General features: G+C 46.6%; 1 protein-coding gene across 1 annotated transcript in view; it reads right to left on the bottom strand.

Annotated features, from left to right (window-relative positions):
- Positions 1–19,551, bottom strand: part of c5h21orf91 (chromosome 5 C21orf91 homolog) — a 48,265-nt gene that overhangs the window by 7,989 nt on the left and 20,725 nt on the right. The window contains exons 3-4 of the mRNA XM_073044797.1: positions 7,913–8,443; positions 4,679–4,741 (exon numbers count right to left, since the gene is read on the bottom strand). Of these exons, the coding sequence (XP_072900898.1) occupies positions 4,679–4,741; positions 7,913–8,443 (594 nt within the window). The remainder of the gene's footprint in view (positions 1–4,678; positions 4,742–7,912; positions 8,444–19,551) is intronic.

The following is a 19,551-nucleotide window of genomic DNA, read 5'->3' as shown; positions in this document are numbered from 1 at the left end:
CAGCCATTCATTCTTTCATCTCTGATATCTTTCAACTTCAATATTCCATTCTTGACAGAGACTGACTCCTTCTTTGAGTGACTCACTAACCAACACTTCTCTTTCATCATAAAAATGATCTTGGAGAGCTTTCAAATCTAGGGCAGCATCGTGGAAGTTCATGCTAGCATCCTGCAGTCTCTTTTGAATACGGTCAATGCAAATGAGTACTTTGTTCCAAAATCCTAGCAAAATCAGAAAATCGTAACTCAACATGCTGCCTTGCGTCACTTCTTGTTTCACTGGTCTTGTTTTCATTGTCTATCATGTATCATGTCCTGGAGAATTTGAAGTATCTCCTCAAGGTACGTGTTGACGGGCTTCACTGCTTCTGTCCTTGTACTCCACCTGGTTTTGGACTTCAACTTAGCAACCACAGGCATGGCATTTTTGAGTTTTTTCCAGCGCTGTGTTGAATGAGAGAAAAACATGTAGAGAGCTTCAATGGTTTCAAAACATGTGACCATCATTGTATCCTGCTTGGCTGCATGTACATGCACCAAGTTGAGTGAGTGATTCTTGCAATTCACAAACACTGCCAGGTTGTTTTTCGCACTTATTCTTCTGATGAACACCACTTCCGTGTCCAGCCATCAACGCAGCGTTGTCATAGCACTGTGACCAACAATCATGTAGCTCCATTTCGTCCTTCTCTAGTTGTTTCAAGATGTCTTCAACCAAGCTCTCAGCATCCTCCTGGCTTATCTGGATAAAACCAAGGAAGGACTCTCTGACACGGACTGCTTTCCTCTCAAAATCAACTTCCACGTACCTCACTACTTCTGACATCTGCTCACGGTGTGCTTGATCAGGAGTCGAGTCGAACATGAGACCATAGTGCTTGGCTTTACGAATGCTTCTCAGTAAACTCTGGTGAACAGTGAATTCCATCATGTGGATGAATTCGTTCTGGACACCCGGTGAAAGATAAGACGTGGATCCAGGATGACTTTCCAAATGAGTGAGGTGTTCTTTTATGACAGGGTCAAAGATGGCCAGTAGTTTCAGTAAGCCAAGGAAATTTCCCACATTGGAATCATCGTCTAGCTGAAGTGATTCCCTGTGTCCTCACAAAGCCAGGTTCTGAGTCGCAAGGAGTTTTATGCAGTGAAGGATTCTCGTTGATATCACACCACTTCTGCTTCTCCTTCTCAATCTGTGACTGAAATACTGTGTCAATAACTCCTCTGTTTCCAGCTAAATTTCTTTCCATTCTTTCCACTGTGTGAAGCATTCCCGAGGATTATTGGCATTTTCATGGACACCAATCCTTTCAGGTGCTTTCCACTGGTTGAATCTGCTTTCCTGCTCCAATGAGGATTGATGGTCTGACCAGGAATAGAGAAGATAACAGATACAAAATGCAGACTTTTTAGAAGGGCAATAGACCAGCCATGAGCGAGTCACTTCCTCACCATGACCATTTCCCAATTTCCTCTTGAACCAAGTTTTGTTCATTGAGCGGTTATTTGTTGGTAGAAAAGGCCCCTCACTGTTCTGGAAATACTTCGAACCCAGCTTTATTATTTCTGTTCTCAATGCGGAAGGCAGAATTGCTTTTCTAGTATCCTTGTCGACCTTCAGAAGTCCAATGTCATGCTGTTCAATCACTTCTGGTACGACAGTTCAAAGCTCTTTGACACCATCCAGTTCACCAGGTTCAGTGATGTCGGGTTCAATCTCGTCAATAAACTCAACATCACCACCACCACCATCATCTTCCCCTCCTGTCATGTCCACGTTCTCTGTGGCAGCCTCACTCTTAATCTCATCATACTCGGATTTATCTGACTTGACTTCCTCCTCGGCTTGTGATGCATTTGTATTTGATCCACCTTCGGATTCTAACAAACCTGTAGCAGGTGCAGGCGACTCCATGGAACGCGGCAAACTACTTTCTCCAGGCTTTTCAAAGAAGCGCATGAAGAACTTGCTTGACTTCTTGTCTACCTCCGCCTCCAACTTTCATCTCTTCCATCCTTCAGCCCCACTTTCCTTCTTCTTCATGAAGAAACATTTCATGGTCTTCTTACACAATGCTCTGAAATAAGGCCATCCAAGTGCTTCTCACCCATGATAATCAGAGACAGATCATACATCTGAAGAAAATTCTTTTTTCACTATCCGAGGATGGCTTGTCTGACTTTAATAGAAACTGCTCAGTGGCGCCCAGGGCATGTGCCATACCTGCCATACCTTAGATATGTCATTGTAAGCACAGGGGTGGATTGATCATGCTTTGGGCTTGTTTTGCAGCCAGTGGCACAGCGAACATTTCACTGGTAGAGGGAGGAATGAATTCAATTAAATACCAGCAAATTCTGGAAGCAAATATCACACCGTCTGTAAAAAAGCTGAAGATGAAAATAAGATGGCTTCTACAACAGGATAATGATCCTAAACACACCTCAAAATCCACAATGGACTACCTCAAGAGGCACAAGCTGAAGGTTTTGCCATGGCCCTCACAGTCCTCCTACCTAAACATCATCAAAAATCTGTGGATAGACCTCAAAAGAGCAGTGTATGCAAGACAGCCCAAGAATCTCACAGAACTGGAAGCCTTTTACAAAGAAGAATGGGCGAAAATCCCTCAAACAAGAACTGAAAGACTCTTAGCTGGCTACAGAAAGAGTTTACAAGCTGTGATGCTTGCCAAAGGGGGTGCTACTAAGTACTGACCATGCAGGGTGCCCAAACATTTGCTTCGGGCCCTTTTCCTTTTTTGTTATTTTGAAACCGTAAAAGGTGGAAATGAAAAAGTAATCTTGTTTAAAATATTAAAGGAATGTGTCATCTTTAACCTTATGCCTTTTGGAAATCAGATCATCTTTTACTTACTTAGCTATTCACAGTAACAGAAATTTTGACCAGGGGTGCCCAAACTTTTGCATGCCACTGTAGCTATTTGTATTGCCCAGGTGATCAAAGGCCATGTGAAGAGCTAATGAGATTGCATCCATTGTAGAGCTATTGTGACGATAGGCAAATTATAGTGGATCCAGGCCCTTGCTTAGGCAAGAGTTGACTCTAGTCATGACTAACCTCTCAAAGCACTTCATTGAAGTAGCTGTGAGCACCACTTTGCGATAGTCATTGAGATAGGTCACCCCGCTCTACTTGGGCAATACTGCCCTTTTGAAGCAGGTGAGAACTTCTGACTGCAGCAGTGAGAAATTGAAAATGCTTGCAATCCCTCCTGCCATTTGGTTGGGACAGGTTTTCAGACCCTGACCAGGTTTACCATCAGGCCCCGATACTTTGCAAGGGTTCACCATCTTGAAAGATGTTCTGACATTGGCCTCTGAGACAGAGATTATAGTGTCACTGGATGCTGTAGGGATTCACACCGGTGTAGCTTTATTCTGCCTTTCAAAGCATGCATAGGAGGTGTTGAGCCCATCTGGGAGTGAAGTATCACAGCCATTCATGATGTTAGGTTTCCCTTTGTAGGAAGTAATGGTCTGCAAATTCCGCCAGAGCTAACGTGCATCCAATTCCATCTCTAACCTCAATCGGAATTGTTTTGTCACTCTTAAGATAGCCTTCCACAGGTCGTACTTGGACCTCTTGCAGAGTTCTGGATCACCGGTCTTGAATGCCACAGATCTAGCCCTCAGCAGACTACAAACTTGCAGGTTCATCTACAGGTTTTAATTTGGCATACCGGTTTCGCCCGCTATCCGAAGGTACAGCGTTCCTATGAAACCGTTTGTAAGCCGAAATGTCGTAAAGCGAAGAAGCAATTACCATTCATTTATATGGGAAAAATTTTTGAGCGTTCCCAGACCCAAAAAATAACCTACCAAATCATACCAAATAGCACATAAAACCTAAAATAACACGAGCATACAGTAAAAGCAGGAATGATGTGATAAATATACAGCCTATATAAAGTAGAAATAACGTATGTACAGTGTAGCTTCACTTACCAGAATCCGGAGACAGAGAGCCAAAATTGATTTGTAGAAAAAAAAAAATCAGCACGTACACGCATGCGCACACAACTGCCCGCACAAGGCTTCACGGTCATGGTAATCTTTCTCGGAGTAAACACACGTATAAAGCGGGCGTCTTATTTTCGTTAAAGCGAAAATCCTCTTTGGTTAGCGAAAACAGGCACTAATGTAGGTCTTTCGTAACAGCGAGCTGTCGTAAAGCGAACGTTCGAAAACGGGGGCCACCTGTATGTCTGGTACATTTTGAAGGGACATATTCACACGCACAGGTTTTAACGGAGTTGGTGACAACTCTGCATACTTGAAGACATTAAAGACTCCTCACACCCTCTCCATGAACTGTTTGTTCTTCTGCCATCAGGTAAACGTTACAGGAGCATCAAAACAAAAACCAAAAGGCTACTAAAGAGCTTCCTCCCACAGGCAGTCAGACTGCTAAATAGCTGCTCTACTTGACTCTGCTTTGCACACTTTTAACTTGCACTGGACACTTATAACTTGTTTTTAACTGACATGTGGCTGTTGTGTTTTACTAGCTATTGTTATGTTTATTATTTAGTGTTGTGTTTGTTATTTTATGACTGCACTGCTCCTGGGACCAGTGGTGTCGTGCTCTAGGAATCTATACAGGTAGATGTCAGTGCAGATTTTATTAAAAAAGATAAGTTGTGGGGAGTTACCTTTGACCTGTTTAAGTAGTTGATCATTCAGCATGACCAGATCTTCCATTGACATGCCACTCACTGTAAGGAAAGTCAACAATGTTAGAATCAGCAGGACAACCAACAAAGGTAACAATCACCAGGCATCTGCAGAAACAGTTAATATTTATGAAATATCTGCTTCCTTCTCTACAGATGCTGCCTGACCTGTTAAACATTTCTAACCTTTGCTATTTTACACAATTCCACTCGCTGCAGTTTTTTTCTCTCTTTAATTCTTCAGTCTTCTATCGATATTTAGGGTAACACATGACATGCTGGAGAAACTCAGCATCTATGGAGAAGGATAAAGTTTCAGGCCAAAACCCTTTGTCATAGATACTACCTTACCTGCTGAGTTCCTCCAGCATTTTCATGTGCTGCTCTGGATTTCCAGCCACTACAGCACTAAGGCTGGGCTAGTGGCTGGCAGTTCTGGTGGTCCAATACAAGAAGGTATCACATTGATATCAGAGCCAGACAGGTTCAGAGTGACGTCAGGATACGCCTCCTCACACAATGGACCAGGGAAAGCTGGAACTCCATCCTCAAAATACAGAGCCCCTACACTCAGTATCCACTTTATTTGGTACATCCTGTACCTAATAAAGTTGCCACTGAGTGTGCGTTCGTGGTCTTCTGCTTCTAGGTTTGAAGTGTTGTGTGTTTCGAGATGATCTTCTGCACACCACTATTGTAATGTGTGGTTATTTCAGTTACTGTTGCCTTCCTGTCAGCTTGAACCAGTCTGGCCTCTCTCCTCCGACCTCTATCATTAACAAGCGTTTTCACCCACAGAGCTGCCAATCACTAGATTTTTTTTTTTGCTTTTCTCATCATTCTTTATAGACTCTAGAGACTATCGTGCGTGAAAATCCCAGGAGATCAGCGGTTTCTGAGATACTCAAACCACCCCAACAATCAGTTTCTGAGTTTCTCAAACCACCCCAACAATCATTCCACAGCCAAAGTCACTTAGATCACATTCCTTTCCCCACTCTGATGTTTGGTCTGAACAACAACTGAACCTCCTGACCACGTTTTCATGGTTTTATGCGCTGAGCTTCTGCCACATGATTGCCTGATTAGATATTTGCATTAACAAGCAGGTGTACAAGTGTTCCTAATAAAGTGGCCACTGAAAGTAGATTTTGTTTTAGGGACTTGAATTTCTACAGCGCAGTGAGTTCAGGACATCCCAAAGTTTGCAGCTACATACATACTTACTCAAGTGCAAAATTCTATGTTCTGAAAGGTCCAGGACCAGAAATATTCATGCGGTTTCTCTCTCTACGGATGCTGCCTGACCTGCTGAGCATTTTCTGTTTTTACTTCAGGTCTTCAGTTCCTTAAGGTTGTTATAGCTAAGGCTGGTAATGGGGACAAGCTCACACTACCTATTAAGTGTTCCCAATGGCAAACACCTCAATTAGCCTCTGGCAACCAAGTCCAGCTCCTGGCCTTCACATGTGGCTTAGTTACTAAGCCCAGCGGAACTGTTTCTACTGACAGGACTAGGGGTTACTGGCACCTTAAAACCAGTTGTTTTGGGAAGATGGGGCTTGGCTATCATGGTTAGCAGCGTGCCTAGGAAAAGAAAAACTGATCTCAAGCCCCCGCTGCCTCGCAGCTATACCCCTCATGTGGAAGGCTTTGGAAGTAAACCTTGAGGAAACAAAATCCAGAGCTGGAGTCCCTAAGGTAGCCCTACGCTGAGTTCAACAATGACTGGGAACTCCTGTGATGCTGTGGGTGCCAAACTGTATCAGTCTCTGCTGTTCCTTTGGATGCCTCAGACACATGGAGAGGGGGAGCCTGCGACTGGATGGAGGCCTCACTCACCTCAGACACATGGAGAGGGGGAGCCTGCGACTGGATGGGGGCCTCACTCACCTCAGACACATGGAGAGGGGGAGCCTGCGACTGGATGGGGGCCTCACTCACCTCAGACACATGGAGAGGGGGAGCTTGCGACTGGATGGGGGCCTCACTCACCTCAGACACATGGAGAGGGGGAGCCTGCGACTGGATGGGGGCCTCACTCACCTCAGACACATGGAGAGGGGGAGCCTGCGACTGGATGGGGGCCTCACTCACCTCAGACACATGGAGAGGGGGAGCCTGCGACTGGATGGGGGCCTCACTCACCTCAGACACATGGAGAGGGGGAGCCTGCGACTGGATGGGGGCCTCACTCACCTCAGACACATGGAGAGGGGGAGCCTGCGACTGGATGGGGGCCTCACTCACCTCAGACACATGGAGAGGGGGAGCCTGCGACTGGATGGAGGCCTCACTCACCTCAGACACATGGAGAGGGGGAGCCTGCGACTGGATGGAGGCCTCACTCACCTCAGACACATGGAGAGGGGGAGCCTGCGACTGGATGGAGGCCTCACTCACCTCAGACACATGGAGAGGGGGAGCCTGCGACTGGATGGAGGCCTCACTCACCTCAGACACATGGAGAGGGGGAGCCTGCGACTGGATGGAGGCCTCACTCACCTCAGACACATGGAGAGGGGGAGCCTGCGACTGGATGACGGCCTCACTCACCTCAGGTCTGCCGGCTGTTGTTTATTTTTTGAGTTTTTGCGTTCTCACCGTTGTAGATCAAGAGCTACAGCAGCTCGTTCAAGCACAGAAATTTTTCACCAAGATTTAAAGACTAGCGTAATTTGTCACATGCACGCGGAAACATTAAAGCACTCAGTGAAATGCGTCATTCTGCGTCAACGACCGTCACAGTCCGAGGATGTGCTGGGGGCAGCCCGCAAGTGTCGCCATGCTTCTGGCACCAACACAGCACGCCCACGACTCACTAACCCTAACCCGTACGTCTTTAGAATGTGGAAAGAAACCAGTGAATGCAGAGCAAACCCACGTGGTCACTGACGCCGATGACCCCACAACCATTATTTCAAGGACCAGGGTCATTCACAGGCTCCTGGCAACACTTTTTCTTGAAGGTTCATCGACTCATTAGTTTCACAACGGGAGCTTTCAGCGTACTGATTCGCTGCCACTGGCTTGGGCAGTGGAGAGTGAAGGAGGCACGGCAATAGTTACGTGCTGCTCCTCACACTGTGTTGGTTATTGATGCAAACGATTTTACTGTATGTTTCAAAATACATGTGACAAATAAAGCTAGTCCCATATCATATTATAACTCTACATTTAACTGTGAGTCCATGATATTGGTGGTGTACTTACGGTCATCCTGTGTGTAGCGTGGGTGACCCTTGGGTTCCTCTCTGGCACGTTCCACTGACCTCTGACCTTCTTCCCCCAGTCCCTGCTTCCTGGTCAACCGGAGATCTTCTCCACTGCGAAGCCCACCAGCGCCTGCACCCAGACTGAAAGAATCCTGCCCCCCTGGCTCCAAGATTCCCCGCCTGCATTCCGAGTAGCCAGGCGCTCCCACCTCCAGCCAGTGTGGGGAGTAACGGGGCAACTGGGACCCGTTGGGTTGGTGGAAGTGTGTCCTGAGGGAGCTGGGCTGTGGGTCGTGGCCTGTGACCCCCGCCTGCTCACAGCGCCGCAGGTCAGCGCTGGACGGTTGGTTCTGGGCATACTGAATTATTTGGCTGATCTTCCTGCTCAGTATCTCCTTCACATCCTTGTAGGTGCTCTTCGACGTCTTGGACCTCGGCAGGTCCTGGTTGGCTATGAGGTGATACTTCTCGAAGCACTCTCTGTGGCCACGCACAGATTCCGTGTGCAGGAGGCTCGACCTGGGCACCCCTGAGAAGTTACAACACAGAGAAGAATTAGCATTTGTCCTCGAGTCAGTCTGAAAATGGAATGCAACAAGGAGAGAGAGGACAAGTGAGACAAAGAGACAGACGGACAGAGAAAGAGAGAACTAGTGAGGTGGAGAAGGGACAGCATGCGACAGAAGGGGTGAGGAGCACCCACAACAGAAGGTGGGGAGGAGAGCCCACGATAGAAGGCAGGGTGGGGGGAGAGCCCATGACAGAAGGTGGGTGGGAGAGAGCGTGTGAGGAAGGAAAAAACAAGAGAGGGAAGATTCTAGTTGTATGCTGATGTTTCCCTATTTCACACATTCCCTCTGTGTATAGTGGGACCGGGAAACTTTACAACAGCTGTGCAATTGTGATATTGGACAGCAGCGAAAATTTCATCATGACTCTTAAATTGAATAACTTCGTTAAAACTATTTACAGAATGCTTATATACAATATACAAATTTCATCAGAATGGAGAAGAAAGACCAGGGGATCAGATACATTTTACATTGCAAAGTAAAGGCTGGATGTCGGTGGGGGGGGGGGATATGGAGAGAATAAAGGGACTCTCCCCCTCCGTTTTATTTCTCGTGCTCCCTATTCACTCTCTCTCTGTCGTTCTCTTCCTGTTCCTCTCTGTCTCCCCCCACCCACTCTCATTCTTGTCTTTCGTTCTTCCCCCTCCATGTGTTCCCCTTCCTCTCTCACAGGAATTAGACTGGGTGAGGAGCACAGCAAACTGAGTGGTTGTACTGCCGAGTGAGAGGGAGGTAACGGTGTAGAATACAAACTGAGTGATGAGTGGTTGTACTGCCGAGTGAGAGGGAGGTAACGGTGTAGAATACAAACTGAGTGACGAGTGGTTGTACTGCCGAGTGAGAGGGAGGTAACGGTGTAGAATACAAACTGTGACGAGTGGTTGTGCTGCCGAGTGAGAGGGAGGTAACGGTGTAGGATACAACCTGAGTGACGAGTGGTTGTGCTGCCGAGTGAGAGGGAGGTAACGGTGTAGAATACAAACTGAGTGACGAGTGGTTGTACTGCCGAGTGAGAGGGAGGTAACGGTGTAGAATACAAACTGAGTGACGAGTGGTTGTACTGCCGAGTGAGAGGGAGGTAACGGTGTAGAATACAAACTGAGTGACGAGTGGTTGTACTGCCGAGTGAGAGGGAGGTAACGGTGTAGAATACAACCTGAGTGACGAGTGGTTGTACTGCCGAGTGAGAGGGAGGTAACGGTGTAGAATACAAACTGAGTGACGAGTGGTTGTACTGCCGAGTGAGAGGGAGGTAACGGTGTAGAATACAAACTGAGTGACGAGTGGTTGTACTGCCGAGTGAGAGGGAGGTAACGGTGTAGAATACAAACTGAGTGACGAGTGGTTGTACTGCCGAGTGAGAGGGAGGTAACGGTGTAGAATACAAACTGAGTGACGAGTGGTTGTACTGCCGAGTGAGAGGGAGGTAGCGGTGTAGAATACAACCTGAGTGACGAGTGGTTGTGCTGCCGAGTGAGAGGGAGGTAGCGGTGTAGAATACAACCTGAGTGACGAGTGGTTGTACTGCCGAGTGAGAGGGAGGTAGCGGTGTAGAATACAAACTGAGTGACGAGTGGTTGTACTGCCGAGTGAGAGGGAGGTAACGGTGTAGAATACAAACTGAGTGACGAGTGGTTGTACTGCCGAGTGAGAGGGAGGTAACGGTGTAGAATACAAACTGAGTGACGAGTGGTTGTACTGCCGAGTGAGAGGGAGGTAACGGTGTAGAATACAAACTGAGTGACGAGTGGTTGTACTGCCGAGTGAGAGGGAGGTAACGGTGTAGAATACAAACTGAGTGACGAGTGGTTGTACTGCCGAGTGAGAGGGAGGTAACGGTGTAGAATACAAACTGAGTGACGAGTGGTTGTACTGCCGAGTGAGAGGGAGGTAGCGGTGTAGAATACAAACTGAGTGACGAGTGGTTGTACTGCCGAGTGAGAGGGAGGTAACGGTGTAGAATACAAACTGAGTGACGAGTGGTTGTACTGCCGAGTGAGAGGGAGGTAACGGTGTAGAATACAAACTGAGTGACGAGTGGTTGTGCTGCCGAGTGAGAGGGAGGTAGCGGTGTAGAATACAAACTGAGTGACGAGTGGTTGTACTGCCGAGTGAGAGGGAGGTAGCGGTGTAGAATACAAACTGAGTGACGAGTGGTTGTACTGCCGAGTGAGAGGGAGGTAACGGTGTAGAATACAACCTGAGTGACGAGTGGTTGTATTGCCAAGTGAGAGGGAGGTAACGGTGTAGAATACAAACTGAGTGACGAGTGGTTGTACTGCCGAGTGAGAGGGAGGTAACGGTGTAGAATACAACCTGAGTGACGAGTGGTTGTGCTGCCGAGTGAGAGGGAGGTAACGGTGTAGAATACAACCTGAGTGACGAGTGGTTGTGCTGCCGAGTGAGAGGGAGGTAGCGGTGTAGAATACAAACTGAGTGACGAGTGGTTGTGCTGCCGAGTGAGAGGGAGGTAACGGTGTAGAATACAACCTGAGTGACGAGTGGTTGTGCTGCCGAGTGAGAGGGAGGTAACGGTGTAGAATACAACCTGAGTGACGAGTGGTTGTACTGCCGAGTGAGAGGGAGGTAACGGTGTAGAATACAACCTGAGTGACGAGTGGTTGTGCTGCCGAGTGAGAGGGAGGTAACGGTGTAGAATACAAACTGAGTGACGAGTGGTTGTACTGCCGAGTGAGAGGGAGGTAACGGTGTAGAATACAAACTGAGTGACGAGTGGTTGTACTGCCGAGTGAGAGGGAGGTAACGGTGTAGAATACAACCTGAGTGACGAGTGGTTGTGCTGCCGAGTGAGAGGGAGGTAACGGTGTAGAATACAACCTGAGTGACGAGTGGTTGTGCTGCCGAGTGAGAGGGAGGTAGCGGTGTAGAATACAAACTGAGTGACGAGTGGTTGTACTGCCGAGTGAGAGGGAGGTAACGGTGTAGAATACAACCTGAGTGACGAGTGGTTGTGCTGCCGAGTGAGAGGGAGGTAACGGTGTAGAATACAACCTGAGTGACGAGTGGTTGTGCTGCCGAGTGAGAGGGAGGTAGCGGTGTAGAATACAAACTGAGTGACGAGTGGTTGTACTGCCGAGTGAGAGGGAGGTAACGGTGTAGAATACAAACTGAGTGACGAGTGGTTGTACTGCCGAGTGAGAGGGAGGTAACGGTGTAGAATACAACCTGAGTGACGAGTGGTTGTGCTGCCGAGTGAGAGGGAGGTAACGGTGTAGAATACAAACTGAGTGACGAGTGGTTGTGCTGCCGAGTGAGAGGGAGGTAGCGGTGTAGAATACAAACTGAGTGACGAGTGGTTGTACTGCCGAGTGAGAGGGAGGTAGCGGTGTAGAATACAAACTGAGTGACGAGTGGTTGTACTGCCGAGTGAGAGGGAGGTAACGGTGTAGAATACAACCTGAGTGACGAGTGGTTGTATTGCCAAGTGAGAGGGAGGTAGCGGTGTAGAATACAACCTGAGTGACGAGTGGTTGTGCTGCCGAGTGAGAGGGAGGTAGCGGTGTAGAATACAAACTGAGTGACGAGTGGTTGTACTGCAGAGTGAGAGGGAGGTAACGGTGTAGAATACAAACTGAGTGACGAGTGGTTGTACTGCCGAGTGAGAGGGAGGTAGCGGTGTAGAATACAAACTGAGTGACGAGTGGTTGTACTGCCGAGTGAGAGGGAGGTAACCGTGTAGAATACAAACTGAGTGACGAGTGGTTGTGCTGCCGAGTGAGAGGGAGGTAGCGGTGTAGAATACAAACTGAGTGACGAGTGGTTGTGCTGCCGAGTGAGAGGGAAGTAACGGTGTAGAATACAAACTGAGTGACGAGTGGTTGTACTGCAGAGTGAGAGGGAGGTAACGGTGTAGAATACAAACTGAGTGACGAGTGGTTGTACTGCCGAGTGAGAGGGAGGTAACGGTGTAGAATACAAACTGAGTGACGAGTGGTTGTACTGCCGAGTGAGAGGGAGGTAGCGGTGTAGAATACAAACTGAGTGACGAGTGGTTGTACTGCAGAGTGAGAGGGAGGTAACGGTGTAGAATACAAACTGAGTGACGAGTGGTTGTACTGCCGAGTGAGAGGGAGGTAACGGTGTAGAATACAAACTGAGTGACGAGTGGTTGTACTGCCGAGTGAGAGGGAGGTAACGGTGTAGAATACAACCTGAGTGACGAGTGGTTGTGCTGCCGAGTGAGAGGGAAGTAACGGTGTAGAATACAAACTGAGTGACGAGTGGTTGTACTGCCGAGTGAGAGGGAGGTAACGGTGTAGAATACAAACTGAGTGACGAGTGGTTGTACTGCCGAGTGAGAGGGAAGTAACGGTGTAGAATACAACCTGAGTGACGAGTGGTTGTACTGCCGAGTGAGAGGGAGGTAACGGTGTAGAATACAAACTGAGTGACGAGTGGTTGTACTGCCGAGTGAGAGGGAGGTAACGGTGTAGAATACAAACTGAGTGACGAGTGGTTGTACTGCCGAGTGAGAGGGAGGTAACGGTGTAGAATACAAACTGAGTGACGAGTGGTTGTACTGCCGAGTGAGAGGGAGGTAACGGTGTAGAATACAAACTGAGTGACGAGTGGTTGTACTGCAGAGTGAGAGGGAGGTAACGGTGTAGAATACAAACTGAGTGACGAGTGGTTGTACTGCCGAGTGAGAGGGAGGTAACGGTGTAGAATACAAACTGAGTGACGAGTGGTTGTACTGCCGAGTGAGAGGGAGGTAACGGTGTAGAATACAAACTGAGTGACGAGTGGTTGTACTGCCGAGTGAGAGGGAGGTAGCGGTGTAGAATACAAACTGAGTGACGAGTGGTTGTACTGCCGAGTGAGAGGGAGGTAACGGTGTAGAATACAAACTGAGTGACGAGTGGTTGTACTGCCGAGTGAGAGGGAGGTAACGGTGTAGAATACAAACTGAGTGACGAGTGGTTGTACTGCCGAGTGAGAGGGAGGTAACGGTGTAGAATACAAACTGAGTGACGAGTGGTTGTACTGCCGAGTGAGAGGGAGGTAACGGTGTAGAATTCAATTGTTACTTTGACAGAGATATAAATAAAGTCAAAGAGTTAGAGAGAAACACAGCATGGAAAGAACCCTCTGACTACGTCCATTCCACTTTATCATTCAAGATTCCAGTTTATTATCATTTGTACATTGAAACAGACAGTGAAATTTGCCATTTGTATTAACAACCAACGCACTCAAAGGTGGGTTGTGGCAGCCCATAACTGCCACCACACTTCCTGGTGCCAACACAGCATGCTCACAATGTTCATAGAACTCAACAGCAACAACACAAGTCCTGTTCCTTCCTCCCTTCCCAAACGTCCAAACACAGTCCTTTAACCCCAGGACAGGCCTCGACACTCCAGGATCTCGGAATCGAGCCTGCAGACTGTGGGCCTTGACTTCTCACCCTTCTCACCAACTGATTCTACCTACACACCAGGGCTAATTCACAGCAGCCTGTTTACAAACCAACCTGCAGGTCTTTGGGGAGTGGAGCACCCGCAGGAACTCACACCTTCACAGAGAGAAGGTACAAACACCACACAGACAGCGACCTCACTGCACCTCTGTGTCAAGGTCAAAGTTAGCTTTATTATCAGAGTACATACAGGCCACCATATAATACCCTAGATTCTTTTTCTTTCAGCCATTTACAAGAAAATCAGAATTTATAAGAAAAATACATAAAGTCTGACAACAATCAGGGCTATGGTAGCTCAGTGGTTCATGCGACACTGTAACAGCTTGGTGTGCGGAGTTCAGAGTTCAATGCTGGCGTCCTCGGAAAGGAGTTTGTGTACTTCCTTTATTTGAATGTGTGGGTTTTCCCCCAGGTGCCCTAGTTTCCTCCCACAGTTCAAAGACATACCGGGTAGGTTAATTGCAGATTGTTCCTTGATTAGGTGAGGGTTAAATCGGGGTTGTCGGGGATTGGCAGGCTGACGCAGCTCGAAGGTCTGGAAGGGCCTACTCTGTACTGTATTACTACATAAATAAAGACAGACTGGGAAAAGGGAAAAAACACCGAGAGCATAACTTGCAAAGAGGCCTTGAAAGCAAGTCTGCAGGTTGTGGAATTAGTTCAGTGTTGAGGTGAGTGATGTCACCCATGTTGGCTCAGGTAATAATTATTCCTGAATGTGATGGTGTGGGATCTAAGGCTCCTGTACCTCCTGCCCAATGGGAGTAGTCAGAAGAAGGCATGGCATTGATGGTGGGGGCGGGGATGGGCAGGGAGGGGCTCTTTAACGATTCATGCTGATATCTTGTGGCAGTGCTCCTTGTAAGTGTGCTCAAAGATGAGGAGCGGTTTTCCTCTGATGGGCTGGGAGATAAATCAAACCTGAAAAGTACTGAAAGAAGCAAATTCTTTTTAATATTTAGAAAAATTAAACATGAGCCACAACGTGATAATCTGAAGGTGCTAAATTAGAGGTCAGGGTGGAGAGAATGGCTTTATTTGCAAGCTGGGCGTCTGGCAGGAGACTGACTCATGTGTCTGTCTGTCGATCAAAGGCTTATGGAACAAGTGCAGTCCTGCCCAGTGGCAAATTTATTTTGCTCTTGACTCATTCCATCAAATGCAAATTATAGGGAGAGAAGAAAATCACGTGTTCAGATATCCCAGCACACAGACAACGAGACAGCACCTTTGATTTCTAGCTCCCCGTTCTCCGAGCATGCCAATACCCCACTGCGGAGCACACCAAGCGTTCAGGGTGTTTGATTGGTCAAGGCACCCTGTGTGGGACTAAACCCATCGCCTGAACACCAGGCTGGTAGAAAGACTGTGGTGGGGACAGCAAGAAAGGGAGGGCCAAGAAGGGGAAAACGAGTGAGGTGGGGATGGGTAGAGTGAGTTAGGAAAGAGAAGTGAGCAAGGGAGGAGGGGAAAGGAGAAAGGGGGAGGGAGTGACAGAAGGGTAGGAGAACACGAGCATGGGGGAAGCACGTAATCAGGAAACATCTGGCTCTATTGCTACTACATGCATTCAAAATGCGGAAACATTGGTACAGAGATAGAAGTTACAGAGAAACTCTTATAGAATACACATACACACAGGATCAACTTTATTCACCATATATATTTACATGTACCAGGAATTTGCTGCTGTGTGTTAGCACGACATACAACAAACACCGACACTCACCTATTATATACAAGACTAAAGAATTACATACAACACACTCAAACTGCTGGAGGAACTCAGCAGGTCAGGCAGCATCCATGGAAATGAACAGACAGAATTATAGTCGGAATTACAGAAATAGAATAAAATGTTCATAAATGAATAAATACCAGCATTTAAAGTAAACAGCATTATAAAAGGTGGTTTAAATTGTCTACAGTGCAGTGATGGATTAATAGAGGGAGGGGGCTAAGCTTTGATCAGCTTAACTGCCTGATTCTTGGATGGGCACATGGATGAAAGTAAACTGGAGATTGTGGGCAGTGTAAGAGTGAAGTGATAGTGATAGATGGAGGAGGGGGAGAGGGTTGTTACCAGGCTTTTGGACGAGCACATGGATGAAAGGGTTAGATTGACTGTGGAACAAGTTAAAAGGTTGATGCAACATCACGGGCCACAGGGGTTGGCTGCACTGTACTCTTCGATGTTGTATATCAATCTAAAGTGGATCATTTGTTTAGGTGAAAAAGTTCTGCTTGATATATTTGTTGGCTTGATTTTAATTGTTTGGTTTAGAGGTTTAAATTAATGCTTAAGTAATTATTTAAATCCCCCTTTACTGATTTTTGGTATCTTTACAAGCTTCAAAACTGCTTGTAAAGATAGTCCCTGTATTCTGAGAGAAAGGATCAAAATCAGATTTATTACAGTGCAATTTATAAAAATAATATAAATAAATGTAGTGCAAAAATATAAAAAAACAAATAAGTCTAGAAGACACAGGAGCAGAATTAGGCCATTTGGCCCATCGAGTTCTCTGCCATTCAATCATGGTTGATCCCTTTTCCCCTCCTCAGCCCCATCCCATAACCTTTGATGCTATGTCCAATGAAGAACTTATCAAGCTCTGTCTTAAATACACCCAACAACCTGGCCTCCACAGCTACCCGTTTAATAACTTCCATAAATTCACCACCCCCAGCTAAAGAAATTTTTCTGCATATGTTTTAAATGGATACCCCTATATATTAAGGCTGTGCCCTTTAGTTCTAGACCCCCCCCAATGGGAAACATTCCTTCCACATCTACTCTGTCTAGGCCTTTCAACATTTGAAAGATTCCAATGAAATCTCCCCTCATCCTTCTAAATTCCAGTGAGTACAGACCAGAGCCATCCAACATTTCTCGTATAACCCTTTCATTCCCAGAATCATCCTTGTGAACCCCCTCTGAACCCTCTCCAATGCCAGCACATCTCTTCTTAGATAAGGAGCCCAAAACTGTTCACAATACTCAAGGTGAGGCCTCACCAGTGCCTTATAAAGCCTCAGCATCACATCCCTGCTCTTTTATTCTAGACCTCTTGAAATGAATGCTAGCATTGCACTTGCCTCCCTCACCACCGACTTTACCTGCATGTTAACCTTTAGGGTGTTCTGCACAAGGACCCCCAAGTCCCTTCGCATCTCAGAGTTTTGGATTTTCTCCCTGCTTAGAAAATAGTCCGCACATTTATTTCTACTACCAAAGTGCATGACCACACATTTTCCAACATTGTATTTTATTTGCAACTTTCTTGCTCATTCTCCTAATCTGTCTCGGTCCTTCTGCAGACTACCAGTTTTATCAACCCTACCTGCCCCTCCACCAATCTTCGTATCATCTGCAAACTTGGCAACAAAGCCATCTATTCCATCATCTAAATCACTGATAAATAGCATAAAAAGAAGCGGTCTCTATACCGACCCCTGTGGAACACCACAACTCATTGAGTGCAAATCAGAAAAGGATCCATTTACTCCCACTCACTTCTCCCTACCAATCAGCCAATGCTCTAACCATCACAGTAAATTTCCTGTAATACCGTGGACTTTTAACTTGGTAAGCAGCCTGATGTGTGGCACCTTGTCAACGGCCTTCTGAAAGTCCAAATATACAACAACCACTGAATCCCCTTTATCTATCCTACATGTCATCTCCTCAAAGAATTCCAACAGGTTCATCAGGTACGATTTTTCCTCATGCTGACTTTGCTATCTTGTCATGTGTCTCCAAGTACTCCATAACCTCATCCTTAACAATTGACTCTAACATCTTCCCAACCACCAAGGTCAAGCTAACTGGTCTATAATTTCCTTTCTGCTGCCTTCCTCCTTTCTTAAAGAGCGGAGAGACATTTGCAATTTTCCAGTCCTCTTTCAAATGATTTTTGAAAGATCAATACTAATGCCTCCATATTCTCTACCACTGCCTGGTATGGGAACTGTACTTCCCTCAATCACAGAACTCTGCAGAGAGTGGTGCGGACAGCCCAGCACATCTGTAGATGTGAACTTCCTACTATTCAGGACATTTACAGCAACAGGTGTGTAAAAAGGGCGTGAAGGATCGCTGGGGACCCGAGTCACCCCAATCACAAACTGTTCCAGCTGCCACCATCCGGGAAATGGTACTGTAGCATAAAAGCCAGGACCAACAGGTTCTGGGACAGCTTCTTCCACCAAGCCATCAGACTGATTAATTCATGCTGACTCAACTGTATTTCTATGTTATATTGACTGTCCTGTTGAACATACTACTTATTATAAATTACTATAAATTGTACATTACACATTTAGACAGAGACGTAACATAAAGGTTTTTACTCCTCATGTATATGAAGGATGTAATTAATAAAGTCAATTTTCAACTACCTCTTTCAGAAGACCAGGGTGCAGTTCATCTGGTCCGGGTGACTTAGGTACCCTTAGATCTAATCAGCTTTTTGAGTAGCTTTTCCTTTTTGCAAAATACTCATTTAGCTCATCTGCATCTCCTTGGCTCCCGTTATTATTTCTCCAACCTCAGTTTCTAGCCGTCCTATATCCACTCTCATCTCTAAAGGACTAAATAAACACATAAATAAACAAAAGACTAAACAAAGGACAAACTAAGTAATTTATTTATCTTATTTTATCTAGAGGTAGGCACACAACAGACCCTTCTATCTCTTCAAACGGTGCCACCAGCTTCCCCCAATTTAATCCTAACCTAATCACCAGACAATTTACAATGACCAATTAACCTACTAACCGGAGCACCTGAAGGGAACTCATTTGGGAATGGGACAATGGACTGTACAAATTCCTGACAGAGGATGCTGGGATTGAACTCCGACCCCCAACACCCAGAGCTATAATACCTTAGCACTAACTGCTACGCTACTGTAGCACCCTACATGGTTCTTTTATTTCAAATTTAAAAATAAACAAAGGACTTGCTGGAGATATGCTGTCCAAGACCTACTATCAGAAACAGTGTAGACAGGGGTGCATTAACTGAAGAGCTTTCTCACGGAGATGGGTGCATTGAACGTCTGTCTCTGGAATGCCTCTGCTGAGATCGGTTCTCGCTATGCCTAGGAACAGTTTTAATTTGTAACTCAGACATCTTGACGGCAGTTTTCTGGGAAAGGGTCAGGTCCCAACATGAAAATGCTCCGAGTCTCTTGAATGGAAATGCTTCAGCCTATGTGTTGCACTGGATGGGCCTGGACCTGTTGCTATGCAATGTTCTATTCTGATGGATTTTTCCAAGCAGGACAGGCAGTGTGGATAATTCTTTTAGAAAATGAAGTCCATTAGGCAGTGGTCAGCAGGGAACATCCTGCAGGTCCTACAGGAGAAGGACATGACAGCTGTGGAATGGTTCTCCAAGCCAACTATCAGACTGTTTGGCATAATGGCTCACGGGCAGAAATTACCAAAGGACCGTGCTTCACCGACAGTGAGAGGGGATCTCCCCATCAGATCCCTCAGAGCCAGCATTTCACTGGCAGTGCACACTCAGGATGTCTGTAAGAAGGATGAGATGGTCACCCACCACTTTGCAGGCTCTGATTTGCAAAGAAGGTCTGGAGAAGAACACAAGGGTTC

This window comes from Hemitrygon akajei, chromosome 5 (genome assembly GCF_048418815.1).
Source record: "Hemitrygon akajei chromosome 5, sHemAka1.3, whole genome shotgun sequence".
Taxonomy (NCBI): Eukaryota; Metazoa; Chordata; class Chondrichthyes; order Myliobatiformes; family Dasyatidae; genus Hemitrygon; species Hemitrygon akajei.
Note: the sequence above shows the minus strand (reverse complement) of the source record. Positions and strands in the feature narration are given on the sequence as shown.